Source organism: Chiloscyllium plagiosum, unplaced genomic scaffold (assembly GCF_037043375.1).
Source record: "Chiloscyllium plagiosum isolate Xiang-an unplaced genomic scaffold, Cpla_swu_hap1 HiC_scaffold_36, whole genome shotgun sequence".
Taxonomy (NCBI): Eukaryota; Metazoa; Chordata; class Chondrichthyes; order Orectolobiformes; family Hemiscylliidae; genus Chiloscyllium; species Chiloscyllium plagiosum.
Window position 1 is genome coordinate 2,171,681 of NW_028270174.1, and position 15,567 is coordinate 2,187,247.

The window sequence follows — 15,567 nt, forward strand, 5'->3', positions numbered from 1 at the left end:
GTGAAGGGCTCAAGCTGTAATGATTTTGACTGCGATTCTCTTTGTTCTTCGAGACAGATCATCACATCGAAGGACCAGGCCAAAGTCGTAAGGTTCCAGCTGTGAGGCAAGGCAGTTACCACCACACAGGATGCACTATCACTTGGGCAGTTACCACCACACAGGATGCACTATCACTTGGGCAGTTACCACCACACAGGATGCACTATCACCTGGGCAGTTACCACCCCACAGGATGAACTATCACTTGGGCAGTTACCACCCCACAGGATGCACTATCACCTGGGCAGTTACCACCCCACAGGATGAACTATCACTTGGGCAGTTACCACCACACAGGATGCACTATCACTTGGGCAGTTACCACCACACAGGATGCACTATCACTTGGGCAGTTACCACCACACAGGATGCACTATCACTTGGGCAGTTACCACCACACAGGATGCACTATCACTTGGGCAGTTACCACCCCACAGGATGCACTATCACTTGGGCAGTTACCACCACACAGGATGCACTATCACTTGGGCAGTTACCACCACACAGGATGCACTATCACTTGGGCAGTTACCACCCCACAGGATGCACTATCACTTGCCGGAATATTCACCTCCACAAGTGCAGTTAAAGCCACTGGGACTGCACCAGAGTTATGCGTAGACTCTGAGCACAATCTGGTCAGCATCCCACAGAACTGTCCCAGCAGCTGAAGGAGAATATGGCAGCAAGCTCCAAATGATTGTGAAGATTGCCAGGGACTAGGCCCTTGCTAAGGCCCATGCTGATGGGACAGTGGTCACAGCCGCAGTTGGAAATGTAGCAGAAACTGGGAGTGTTTTGGTGGAGATGTCACGAGTGATGTGGGGTATGGAGGGGTCCACACACACCATTAGTTCTGCTATGTGTCAGACATTTGAGCACATGGCTACTTACATGGAGATGACTATGACTGTCAGGGAGTACCAGGTTGAGCATCTGATCCTCATGCATCAGACCTGTGTCTTTGGAACTAGCTCTGGGCTCAGTTACACCCACCCGGTGGACTGCAGCAATTCGGGAAGGCAGCTCCCTATCACATTCTCAAGGACAGTTATGGATGGACAATAAATGCTGCCCATCTAGCAAAGCCCAAATCTCCTGAATAAATGTTTTTTAAAAAGCTAGGTGAAAGAGAGAAGCAGCAGCCCCATATCTCCTTCCACATGCCCCTACTACCTCACAAGGACAGGAAGTGGGTCCAAATATCTAACTGGAGGAGGATTACATACAGCTACCATCAGCTTGCAACATCAGAGCTGCGCCTAGATATGGTGTTGTGAAGGAAAATTGAAAAAAGTATGAACAAGGTGATACAGGCGATTTTTACACTTCTGTCTCGCTTGTTCAAAGAAACACAATATAATTAATAATTTTGGGCCTGTCCCATGTTTCTCACAATGTGATGGTTGCTAGGTGCAGGGAGCAAGTGACACAGACATTATTGGTGAAAGAGATGTGTTGTGCTTTTGTGGGTTCTTTACTGTATGTTCATGTGAACTGTAATTTGACGATCATTCTATGGGACATGGTCACAGTTGCTCTCCAACTTTACATTGTAGAGGAGATTAGCCCTGTTTACTTTCAGTGGGTATGTATGAGATGGGTGCAGTTGCACCAAAAGCACTTGAACATGGTGCTCGATCAGAATAACTGGGCAAGGCTCTTATATGGATGTCCACATAACCCTAAGATGTGCTTAGTGACAGCACATTCCGGCGAGTGTGTGTGACTAAGATCTCATCCCATTCTGTTCTAGGTGATAGAGGATGCAGGTCAATGATTAACTCAGTGAAGGAGGATAGCAGTGTTGGATTACACCATAGCAAGGTGATAGAGGTCTGGTGAGTAAAGGTCATGTAGAAGCATCACTGTCATGTGAATCTTATATGGATCACAGAGTGTATGGCATCCCTTTCTTCTCTTTTCATGGCCCTGGTATCCTTCAATGCCTCATTTGGATAGGGCTTCCTCAAGCTCCAATGGTCCTTGTTATTGAGGAGGTTTGATCTTCCTTGCACTTTTTCCTTACATAAATGTTACATTTTGCAGCATCAGGTTTACTGCACAGCAGAACACAACATTCCACAACGTCCTCTGGGGTGTATATTGTGGACCCCTCTAGACAAACACAGGAATCTGCCAGAGCTCTAGCCACAAGAAATCCTCTGGAAGGATCCCCATCCTCATCACCTCACCTCCTGTTATATTGAGGGCCAGATAGCTGTGGGCAATCTTCATTATTCAATTGTTAGACAGCTTTAGATAACATCTCCACATTGAGCCATTTTCTCCTGAGGTGGCCTCACTTCTCCTAAATGCTTCAGCAGTTCCATCTCTCCCAGTGGAACCTATAGCTACTCAACACTTTGGGCCCTCTGACTGAACCTTCCATTTGCAAATTGCCTGCCCTCATTTAATGGATGGCAAGCAGAAAGGTTACCTCTTAATTGACCACCTCCAGGAATATCATGCAGATTGGCAGTACTCTGATATCATCAGGGTTGGGCCTCAGAGATTGTCCTTACACCTGAAGAGCAGAAGATTGTCTCGTACCATGGCTCTTGCTTGGATAAACTATAACAGTTTCCCTTTTAATAGATTAAATCCACCATGTTCTTACTGAAAAGGCTTGAGGGGCTCTAGTTCTGATAATCCATTATATTACATGCTAGTAAGAATTATCGTGACTCAAATAGTCCTGAGTTATTGCACTTCATTTTTCTTCATCAATCCTCAAACTGACCGTACTAGACCTCCATCACATTCTTTTCTGTGTCACTAATGCTTTTTTAACATGGTTGCTGTGAATTATGTTTGGAATTTTGAGATATGATGAGGTACAATTGAATGAAAATCATTTCTTTAAAGCACTAGCTAATGGTATTGGTGTTGAATAATGTTTTACACTCAGTTCACATTGTGGAAATTCAGGAATAAAATTCTTCGCTATTCAGTGGCTGTATTTGCTGTGTTTGCAGAATCTCCTATCTTCAGCTGCTCCAGAGGAACCGAGTGAAGCTCATCGATGAACTTGGAGACAGAATTGACTGGATTCTGGATCATGCTTTGCAAATTCAATTAATTTCAAAGGATGATTATGAAGATGTGAAGTATATTCCTGGTCCCAGGAAGAAAGTTCGAACTTTGCTGGATATTGTTGACTGTCTTGGGGAAATGGTGGCTCATCAATTCTGTTCACTCATTAACAAAAGCAAAGATATGTCTGAAAAAGAACCTGTGTCCAAAGGTAAATAAATCCAAGATTAACATAATGACCTTTTATAAGTAAGTTTGATGGAAATGTTTTGTTATTTGAGTGTAAGATATGGGGCATTGCTGGCTAAGTTGGCGATTATTAACTGTCGTTAATTGCCTCTGAGAAAGTGATGAGGTGTCTTTCCGAACTGCTGCATTCCTTGAGACATGGGGACATTCACAATGCTGTTCAGAAGTGAGGTCTGGGATTTTGACTCAGCAACACTGAAAGAATGGAGACATATTTCCAAGGCAGGATGGTGAGTGTCTTGGAGGGGAACTTGCAGGGGGTGGTGTTCCCTTGTATTTGTTGCCCTTGTCCTTCTGGATGGTAGAAGTCATGGGTTTGGAAAGTACAAGGAAGCTGATGTTAGCTCAATTTGGACCATTTTGTTCCAGTTTTGTCTGCCTTCATTTTCCAGTTTAGTGTGATTGTGAAGCAGTTTTACCTGTACTGAGGTACTAAACGTGTGTAAATTGGTGTCACTTCACTGTGGAGTAAAACATTATCATGCTGGCCCTTGACTGATCAGTTGTACTTACTGTGTATCTTCAGTATTATGCAACAAAAGCAGAAGTTGCTGGTAAAGCTCAGCAGGTCTGGCAGCATCTGTGAAGAGAAATCAAAGTTAACATTTCAGTGACCCTTCCTCAACTGATCTGAGAAAGGGTCATCGGACCTGAACCGTTAACTTTGATTTCTCTTCACAGATGCTGCCAGACCTGCTGAGCTTTTCAAGCAACTTCTGCTTTTGTTTCTGATTTACATTATCTGCAGTTCTTTTGATTTTTATACAGCTTTATGCATCTGTGTTTGTCCAAATTCCTTGATAATAATGAGTCACAGTGTGAACACACCTTCAAATAAACAGTTTTTTTTCTGCATTTACTGTGAATAGTACTGTCAAGAGTGTAAGGAATAATTTGTTGAAGATAGCACTCCCAGATGAATGTGGATCAGAGAATTAAACATGAAAATTGTCAACAGTTTTGTTGGGTAGTCTATGCAACCAATCGTTAGAACAGGTATTAAACTAGTCCCCATTTAATGCTCACTGCTTATTGTAAAATATAAGTGAGAGACTTGGGATTTGCTGCTATCTTTCATGGCTTCAGGACAATCCCCAAATGCTTTAAAGCCAGTTAAGTATCTTTGAGCAGCCACTGGATCATCACTTTGAGTGATAATGGTTGAGGAATAAATATGGGCCACAGGAAAATGATTGAGAATATTGATTATTAAGTTGAGGTTTGTGTAAGTTTGGAGAGGTATGTAATCAGCTGTTAAGATTGTGGGTCAGTCTCAGCTCAGTACCTGGGATATCAATGCTGCTCTGTAATAGACTGATTTGAAGATGAAAACTGGAGAGAGAAGAGTTTGTGATTGAGTACACAGTTGTTTAAAGAAAGAAATACTGGGCACCAGACTACAGACAGAATGACCAGCCCTTGGGTTTCATTTATACTGATTGGCTAAACTCATCACTGAAACTTGATTCTACTGTGATTATTTCAGTGAATCTCCTGTACAGGAACAGGCTATTCAGCCAAAGAGTCCATGGCAATGTTTACTCTCACTACTCTTTTAAAAAATTCATTCATGGAATTTGGGCATCACTGGCTCGGCCAGCATTTATTTTCCATCCCTAATTGCCCAGAAGGCAGATAAGAGTCAACCATCTTGCTGTGTGTTCTGAGTCACATGTAGGCCAGACCAGGTGAGGATAGCAGATTTCCTTCCGTGAAGAACATTAGTAAACCAGTCAATCGGTTATGGTTTCATCTCATCCAAAGACCCTTAATTCCAGATTCTTTTATTGAACAGTGAAATATGAACCCAGTTCCTCAGAACATAAACTGAGCTTCTGGATTACTGGTGCAGGAATAATACCACTAAGCCATTTCAAACCCATCAACAGATTCTTCAACTCTCTGAGGTTGCTCTTAAACATTTTATACGTTTAATATTTGAAATGTAGTTTTGTGTCTCTGCAGAACACTCGACTGTAATAAAGAAACACAAACAAGTTCTTAGTCGGAGGAATGAGGTGATGATGTATTATAACACGAGACCTGGAGAGAAAATTCATCTTTCAGAACAGTTCACCAACTTGCTGCTTGTAAAAGGGCATCACAACCTTGAATTCAAAAGGCATGAGTTACTGTCTTTTGGGCAGCATCGAATTCACTTACAGGAGAGGAGTAGCCAGGAAATGGAGATCAAGCCAAGCCAGTTATTTATGCAAATCAGTGATAAACAAACTCCCAAGAGAACACTAGTCTCTGGAGTGGCAGGAATAGGGAAAACTGTCCTTTTGCAGAAGATTGTTTTTGACTGGGCAAATAATCACTGCTTTGGTAACTTTGAAGTTCTCCTACAATTCACGTTTAGGGATCTTAATTTGATTAATAAACCGATGAGTCTCAGGAATCTGGTTTTGAAGAAGAATGGTCATTTGTTGAAAGTGCTGGATTCTATTTTTGAAGTTCCAGAGAAGCTGCTGATAATTCTGGATGGATTTGATGAATTTAAGTTTTGTGGCTATTTAGATGGGGATTGCTACATCACTGACCCTGACGAGGAAGGGAATTTGGTGGACATCATCTACAGCCTGCTCCGAGGGGAGCTTCTCACTGGAGTCTCGGTCCTGCTGACCAGCCGGCCCACAGCCATTAGTTACATCCCAGTGGAAACCATTGACCGTTTTGTAATCATCACTGGGTTTTCTGAAAAGGAAATCAGATACTACTTCCTGAAATATTACCAAGATGAAGAAGTTGGTAGTCGAATGTTTCAGTTTGTGAAAGAAAATGAATTCCTCTTTACATTGTGTTTTGTACCTGCCTTTTGTTATATTGTCTGCAGTGTTTTGAAAGAGAAAGAAAGGGAGAATCATAAACAGCCAAAAACAATGACGGACATTTATAGCCGCTACCTCAGTGTGCTACTGCAGCACCACTCTCGAGGTCAACGCTCTGAAGGAGGTGATCTCACTCAAACTCTCCGAAATCTGGGCAGACTGGCATACAGCAAATTGCTGCAGCATGACACTCTGTTCTACCAACATGATTTGGCAGCTCATCATGTTGAACTAAATACCTTTGTTGATAGTTTTCTGGATAAGACCTGTATCCAGGAACCAGACTGTGTAGAGACTGTCTTTTCTTTCACACACTTGACCATCCAGGAGTTTTTTGCAGCCTTGCATTACATGCTGGAACCCGAGCCTTTCCCAGACTTGATGAATGTGGACACAGTGAACAAATACAAGATGGCTACAGGTTTCTTGGATATATTTCAACGATTCTTATCTGGTCTGTTATCTGAGAGGAACCAGGCCTTACTCTCCAAGCACATGAAATTGGATAAAATGACAAAATCTGAGTCCTACTCTTGCTGGCTGATAGAAGAGATCACAGAGCATTGTGAAAATGGATCAAGCATTCTGAACCTTCTTCACTGTCTATTCGAACAACAAAATGACTTGTTAGTGGAAAAAATAAAACCTAAAAATCTCCGCATCCACATTGGGGATAATGCACTTTGTCCAGTCGACATCAGTGTGCTGAAATATTTTCTAGACATGAGGATTGGAGATCTAGAAGAGTTAGATCTCACAGCAACCAATATAAACACTACAGCGCTAAAACGTCTACAACCATTTTTACACCAATGTGAGAGACTATGGTAAGGACTTTCTCATATCTTTGCTAAGTGACCTGGACAAGGCCATGTTTATTTATCCTCACTAGTTACCCTGGTGGGCAGGGAAATTCACTCATGTAGTTGGTTCAAGGAGATTAGAACCACTGGGGTTTGAAGAAAAGTCTAATTCTTATGCAAATTAGCTTGTATCAAAGTTCACAACTTACCATGGCAGACTTTAAAATCCACCCAGTGGAAACTTGCTTTGGATGGTTCCATGAAAGCGACAGTATTGCACTGCCTTTTAATACAGGGTGAAAGTGAGGATTGCAGATGTGGGAGATCAGAGTTAAGATTAGAGTGATGCTGGAAAAGCACACCAGGTCAGGCAGCATCCGAGAAGCAGGAAAATTGACATTTCGGGCAAAAGCCCCTCATCGGGAATGAGGCAGAAAGCCTCTGGGGTGGAAAGCTCCCTGCCTCATTCCTGATGAAGGGCTTTTACCTGAAACGTTGATTTTCCTGCGCCTTGGATGCTGCCTGACTTGCTGCCTTTTAATACAGCCTACCCTATTTGGACTTATCTTACCAATGTTCAAAGTTCCTAGTCTCTCTTATGGTGGCCCTGCTATTGCTAGAACTAACAAATACTTTTTATTTCTTTCACCCATTTCCCCTGGTTTTATATTGCACTTCCTCGTTTTTTTCCATTCCTCGCTGGTTTTATTCACTATAATTTCCCATGACATTTTATTTCCTTACTCCAACAAGTGTGGCATTCTCTCAGTACTGACCCTCTGATGTTGCAGCACTTCCTCTGCATTGATAGGTTATAGTGACACCTAAATCCCATGAAATAATAAAGAAAAAATAAATTACGGAGTCCAGTGACTGAAGGTAATTTTACACAGCTGAGAAGCTGTGACCTGGAATGCACTACTTGAATAGACAGTGGAAACAAATTCAAACGTAACTTTCTAAGTGGAATAATATAAATGATTGAAAGGGAAAATAATTGTAGGGCTTCAGAGAAGGAGTAGGTAAATTGGGCTGCAAGGCTCCTTCAGAGATGTGCAATTGTAAGAGTTAGTTCCTGCATGTTAATAGTAATGCTACCCATCAACTTTAGCTCAGATGACTTAACAATACGAGTGTTTTACTGAATAAATTTAACAATGTGGGTTCAATGGCTGTACCAGCTCTATGAAGAAAGAGTTGTCTAAAGCGGTTTTTCCCAAAGGGGAAAGTCAGTGGATGAATAGTCGCAGACATCTCAGCAGATATTTCATTATGCTCAACAAACATTTCTTCTAGAAACGATGAGATAGATGAACCACCTGTATTTAACAAAGGTGATCAAGGAGAGTACTCAATCAAAAACTAACACATACAAAGTACTGAAAACTAATCATAGACTAGAAGATTGGGACTTTTTTAGGAACCAACACCAGATGACTTAAAAGCTAACAATGAGGGAGACAATTGATTATAAAAGCTAATTGGCATGAAATATAAAAACATACAGCAAGAGCTTCCACAGATATATATAAAAAAAGTAGCTATAGTAAACCTTGGAGAGTGCACTGAAATGTCGATTCTCCTGTTCCTTGGATGCTGCCTGACCTGCTGCACTTTTCCAGCAACACATTTTCAGCAGAGTGCAACTGGGGTATTGTAACCAAGGATAAGGAAGAGGCATATAATTTAAACCAATATTTTTGGATGTTTTAATATTATATTTATATTAATATTTACTACTATAAGCGAAGTGCTAAAGAGAGGAAAGATCTTGGAACAGTTTCCAGTATGAGAAACAAACTAATGGGACTAAAGGCAGACAAGTTGCCAGGACCAGATGACCTGTATCCAAGGGTTTTAAAGGACGTAGCAGCAGAGATAAGAAGCATTGGTTAGATCACACTGGATTCTGGGAGGGTTTCAGCAGATCAGAAAACTGCTAATGTGATACTCATGTTCAAGACAGGAGGAAGACAGAAAGCAGGAAGCTGTAGACCGAGGTTGGTCGAACATTTGTTTATTCTTAAGCAGGATATTTACAAAAGCTTAATGCAATCAAACAGAGTCAACATAATTTTGCGAAACGGAAATAATGTTTGACAAACTTGCTTGAATTCTTTGTCGATATAACAAGTAGTTTTAATAAAGGGGAACCATAAAATGTTGTGCATTTGAATTTTCACAGGGCATTTGATAATGTGCCACATAAAAGGCTATTGCATAAGGGAGGAGCAGACGGTATTAGTGATAATATATGACCATCAATTGAAGAATGGTTTAACACAAAAGACATAGTATCTAGATTAATGGGTCTTTTTCAGATTGCAAAGATGTAACTTATGAAGTCCTATCACAACAATTAGTCCTAAGGTTGCAATTATTTATTATCTATATCAATGACTTGGAGGAGAGGGGTAGTGTAATGCATCCATATTTGCTGACAATACAAAATGAAGTGTATGGTCATACGCTGTGGTATGAAGAATCAAAAGGAAGACTATTACTTAAATGGAGAGAGATTCCTAAAAAGTGTAGTAGAGAGGGAACTGGGTGTCCTTGTGCATGAAACATAAACATCAGCATGTAGGTGCAGCAAATAATTAAGAAAGCAAATGGAATTTTGGCCTTTTATTGCTAGCAAGTTGGAGCTTAAAATAGGGAAGTTTTGTTCGAATTGTACAGGGTATTGATGAGGCTGCGTCTGGAGTACTGTGCATAGTGTTGGTCCCAAAAATTAAAAAAAGGATATATTGGCATTAGAGGCTGTTCAAAAGAGGTTCACGAGATTGATTTCCGGGATGAAAGGGTTGACTTATCAAGAATAGCTAAACAGGTTAGGCCTTTATTAATTTAGAGTTTAGGTGAATGTGAGTGATCTTACAAGATTCTGAGAAGCTTGACAGGGTAGATGTTGAGAAGATGTTTCCACTAGTGAGGAAATCTTGAACTAGTGACACATGTACAGAATAAGGTGACTCTTATTCAAAACTGAGATGCGGAGGAATTAGTGAATGGCTGACAATTGTGGAGACTAGTGAATTGTAGAGGTGGGTAGATTGTTGAAATATCAAGGAGTTGATGGCTATGCTGAGCTGGCATGAAAAAGGATTTGAAGACTGGGGCAAATCAGCCATTATCTTGAATGGCAGGGCAGGCTTGCGGCTGAATGGCCTGCTACTGTTCCTGTCTCATATGTTATTTTTCTTGCATTGTGGTTACCCTCAAGTTTCACATAAATAATTTCCAGTCCTTTGTTGACGATGGCTCCTTGCAGACATACTGACCTGTGTCGAAAGTTTCATAATGACTAAAAGGTGATAAAAATGATATTTATGGATGTAGGGCTTTCACTAATGTAGCTAGATTGAGGGCTTCAGAATGTAAAACCAAAACGAGACAGTTAGACTTCAAAAAAATTTCACTTCTATTTTCAACATTGTAGGTGTGGAGAAAATAAATTGGATTTTGAAGCAATTAAATTTCTGTGTGAGCTGCTGAAGTCTCCAGACTACAAACTGAAGCTGCTGGGGTAATGCAACTAAATTCTTTACTGAACACACCAGAAATAGTCTCTGATATGTTTATATTGAGAGGTCTGTAAGTTAGTGGGTAATGTTCCTGCTTCTGAGCTAGAAACTCCTGTGTTGAGTCCCACCCAGGATTTGATGACCAAGGAAGGTGAGTTTATAAGTCAGCAAAACAGTCTGATTGTCAATTTTCAAATCCTTCCAACACATTCCAATGGTGGGTGATAAAAACGGGAGTGATTCTCGGTCAGTCATTCAATGCAAAACAAGCTGTTTTGTAGCCTCTACCATACTACCCATAGCTCCAGCTATGATAAGATCTTGGCTGTGGATGACAGGATTCTGTGAGGTTTTATTCCCTAAAGTTGTGGCTCTGTCTGACTCCCAGATCCGTCATTCTGAGCCATGTCAAAATATAAGCCAAAGCTCAGTCTCTGTCCAGGCACCACTGGTTCACTTATGCTTTGGTCACCTGTCCACAGGCCACCAGTGGACATTCAATCTGACCTAAGAATTAGCAAAAATTGATTCTGACTTCTTCAACACTGCTGACTGAAATGACCAGGTATAAATGAGCTCCCACTTTTGCTGCGCTCCAACCTTGTGACAAATTCTCCAATTTAGGAACAGGAGGAGCCATTCAACTCCTCAAGCCTATTCCACCATTCAATGAGATCATGGCTGAACTGTGGCCTAACTCCACATGACTACCTTTGGCTCATATCCCTTAACAATTCGGCTTAAACAAAAATTAACTCTCAGATTCAAAATTAACAACTGATCCAGCATCCACTGCCATTTGTGGTAGAGAGTTTCAAACCTCTGGCACCCTTTGTGGTTAGAAGTGCTTCCTTACATTTGTCCTGAATGATCTAGCCCTAATTTTCAGACTATAGAATTTTGAACTCGTGGAAACAGTTTATCTATTTATCATTTAGTTTGTCATTTGCTGTTAATATTTTAAAGACTTTGATTAGACTACCCCTTAACATTCTAAGTTCTATAGAAAACAAGCCTAATTTGTACAATGTCTCCTCACAACCTAACCCATGAAGTCCAGGTATCATTCTTGTAAAGCTACAATGTGCTCCCTCCAAGGCCAATATATCACCCCTAAGGTGTATTGCCCAGATTCCAAATGGGATAGCCCAAATTGTTAAGCTTCTCCATCAAGGGTTGACTGGGGTTCCCTGTTTTTACTCACCTGTCCCCTCGGTTGTCACAATAAGGTTAATTCAAAAAGGGATCTCTTCCCTTTTGGAAACCTTTCTCCTAGATTCAAAAGAACTTGTGTTTTGAAGGGGTCCAATTCAACCAGGCTATCTTAGCAAAGGAGTGAGTTTATTAATCACTAAATGCGAGAAGCATTAGTAATGTAACACAAACACATTAGAAATAAGAGGTGAACCCAAGAAGATGAAAATGAAACAAATCTGATATACAGATTAATCTCTGAATTCTTTGCAAAGAGCAAATGGTCGAACATTGTGATCATTACAGTAAAGGATACTAGAAGCCTTGACACTGGTAGTTGAACTGTCAGATCCATGACTTGAGTTTTGCAAATTGGTTGAAAATCTGTAGTTCTGATTTTACTGGAGTGTGATTGAATTCTGGCATTCATGGTGAGAGAGAGTCCTTTTGTCCTGTTTCTGTTTGTTGGGTTTACAGCACTTGGAATGAGAGAGAATCTCCCTTCTACTTCCAACATGGGAGTTACTCGGGGCTAGTTCTTTGGCTGTGATCTTTATGGCATGCTAATGCTTGAACCCAGGCTAGTAAATATGAGAACATCAGTCCCATTAGCACACTCCAGTAGAGTTGAAATTGGCTTTTTAAACCCAGTACACAAAAATAAGTCTACAGTTTCGGATATAATCTGTAGGAGATGTTTGCTGTTGGGAGGGGAGTTGTCAGCCCCTCAATACGTTGTAGTGAGAAGCAACCACAATCTTTTCTGTTTTGAAAATAATTCCTACATAATTGCGAATCTTTAATTATTTCTGCTTTCAAGAAAACTTACTTTATCTATGTGGATTTGGCCATTAATTAATGTTCTCTCCATCAAATCGAAGCATTTCTATCAATCCCCCACCACTGTAAATCACCCTTTCCTGACACATGATTATATTCATTCACTGTCTTTATATGTAAATTGTTTGGGGTCTGAATGGAAAAAAACATAAACTGGGAATTGAATTGCACTGAGGGAATATTGAACAAAATGCAACTGAGCTTCAACGCCATGTTCCACCGGTGCATAGTTAACCTTTTAAAAAGTGAATGAGCTCACAGACAGTAACACGTTCTAGAGTTTGAACAAGTTGCCAACAGAATTTGCACACTGCTCCAGACTTTAATATGAACACAATTTTGGTTAAGTGCTTGTTGCAGTCTGCTAAATGTTTTATTTTAGTATTCTTTATCTCAAACAGTCTGGGCTGGACAGACATTGGGAATAATGAGTTGAGAGAACTTTGTGATGCGCTAAAGGACAACGAAACACTACAGGAACTGTGGTACCTTGATCAACACTGGGCATTTCAGTCTGTATCGTTGTCTGCCTGTCTCACTCGTCTGACTGATTAGTTTTCTATTTGTCTGTCTGTCTGTCTGTTTATTGATCTTCTATTATTTGGTCTGATTGCCTGTCGGTTGGATTGCCTATTGAGTTGTTTGTCTTTCTTTTGGGTTACTTGTGCATCAGGTTGCCTGTATATTGGCTTGTCTGTCTGTTCAGTTGTCATAGAGCTGTATAGCATGGAAACAGACCCTTTGGTCTAACTTGTCCATGCTGATCAGATATCCTAACCTAATTGAGTCCCATTTGCCAGCACTTGGCCCATATCCCTCTAAACCTTTCCTATTCATATAACCATCCAGATGCCTTTTAAATGCTGCAATTGTACCAGCCTCCACCACTTCCTCTGGCAGCTCATTCCATACACCACTCTCTGCGTGAAAGAGTTGCCCCCTAGGTCCCTTTTATATCTTTCCCCTCTCACCCTAAACCTATGTCCACTAGCTCTGGACTCCCCACAGGGAAAAGACCTTGTCCATTTACCCTATCTATGCCCCTCATGATTTTATAATCTTCTGTAAGGTCACCCCTCAGCCTCTGATGCTCCAGGGAAAACAGCCCCAGCTTATTCAGCCTCTCCCTATAGCTCAAAACCTTCAATCCTGGTAACGTTCTTGGAAATCTTTTCTGAACCCTTTCAAGTTTCACAACATCCTTCTGATAGAAAGGAGACCAGAATTGCACACAATATTCCAAAAGTGGCTTAACCAATGTCCTGTACAGCTGCAACATGATCTCTCAACTCCTAAACTCAATGCTCCGACCAATAAAGGAAAGCATATCAATGCTTTCTTCACTATCCTGTCGACCTGTGACTCGACTTTCAAGGAATTATGAACCTGCACTCCAAGGTCTCTTTGTTCAGCAACACTCCCAGGACCTTACCATTAAGTGTATAAGTCCTGATCTGATTTGCTTTCCCAAAATGCAGCACCTCGCATTTATCTAAGTTAAACTCCATCTGCCACTCCTCAGCCCATCAGCTCATCTCATCAAGATCCCGTTGTACTCTGAGGTAATGACTTTGTTGTCCACTACATTGCAAATTTTGGTGTCATCTGTAAACTTACTAACTATACCTCCTATGTTCACATCCAAATCATTTATGTAAATGATGAAATGTAGTGGACCCAGCACTGATCCTTGTGGCACTCCACTGGTCACAGGCCTCCAGTCTGAAAAACAACCCTCCACCATCACCTTCTGTCTTCTACCTTTGACCCAGTTCTGTATCCAAATGGCGAGTTCTCCCTGTATTCCACCATATCTAACCTTGCTAATCAGTCTCCCATGGGGAACCTTGTCGAACGCCTTACTGAAGTCCATATAGATCATGTCCACAGCTCTGCCCTTATCAATCCTCTTTGTTACTTCTTCAACAAACTCAATCAAGTTTGTGAGACATGATTTCCCCCACACGAAGCCATTTTGATTATTCCTAATCAGTTCTTGCCTTTCCAAATACATGTACATCCTGTCCCTCAGAATTCCCTCCAACAACTTGCCCACCATCGATGTCAGGGTCACTGGTCTGTAGTTCCCTGGCTTGTCTTTTCCTTACCACCTTTCTTAAATAGTGTCACCATGTTTGCTAACCTCCAGTCTTCTGGCACCTCACCTGTGACTATCGATGATACAAATATTTCAGCAAGGAGCCCAGCAATCACTTCCATAGCTTCCCACCGAGTTCTAGGGTACATCTGATCAGGTTGTGGTGATTTATCCACTTTTATGTGTTTCAAGACATTCAGCACCACCTCCTCTGTCATATAGACATTGTCTTTTGTGTTATCTGTCTGCCTGTCTGTCTGTTCGGGCTGTTTGTCCAGCTTTTGAAGAGCAAACTCACTGTTCTTTTTCAGGATTGAAGGTTGTAATGCTGATTATGATGGAGTATCTGGATTTACTGCAATCTCTTCCACTAATACTACATTAAAGAAAGTGGTGTAAGTAGCACAAATGTAACTCTCTTAATGCTCAATATTGCTACAATTACCTTTGTGAATATTAATAAATACTTCAGGGTTAAGTATTCTTTGTATTTGTATATGATGGATACAGCTGCTAGAAAAGATTGAACAGGTGAGGTCTACTCTAGAAATTAGAAGGCTGAGGGGTGACCAGACAGAAGTCCTTAAAATTGTGAAAGGCCTTGAAGGCTTTTTGATTTTGTGAAGGAAACCAGAACTAGGTACCCTAAATCTGAGAAATATCTAACGAATCCATCAGGTAATTCTGTAAAAAAAAATCTTTATCCAGTGAAGACAAATGGTCTCGTTCTGCAATGGACCAGTTCCGTGGTGAGAATATGGAACTCGCTACCACAGTGATCGAGGTGAATATTCCCTTTGTTTAGATGCTCAAAGCTTACAGACAGTTTAGAAAGTTGGACAGAGGATATGAGATAATTTGAAGACCATTCTGCAGACCAATGTTTGACTACCCTGAATAAGTCAAAAAAATTCTCCCCCCTCATTATTGGATGTTAAATGGAGACA

At 41.0% G+C, this 15,567-nt stretch overlaps 1 protein-coding gene across 1 annotated transcript in view; it reads left to right on the plus strand.

Annotated features, from left to right (window-relative positions):
* The window catches only part of LOC122539547 (NACHT, LRR and PYD domains-containing protein 3-like), a 32,101-nt gene that overhangs the window by 7,022 nt on the left and 9,512 nt on the right, over nt 1–15,567 (plus strand). The window contains exons 2-6 of the mRNA XM_043674517.2: nt 3,021–3,289; nt 5,293–6,985; nt 10,404–10,490; nt 12,924–13,007; nt 14,932–15,015. Coding sequence (XP_043530452.2) covers nt 3,021–3,289; nt 5,293–6,985; nt 10,404–10,490; nt 12,924–13,007; nt 14,932–15,015 — 2,217 coding nt within the window. The remainder of the gene's footprint in view (nt 1–3,020; nt 3,290–5,292; nt 6,986–10,403; nt 10,491–12,923; nt 13,008–14,931; nt 15,016–15,567) is intronic.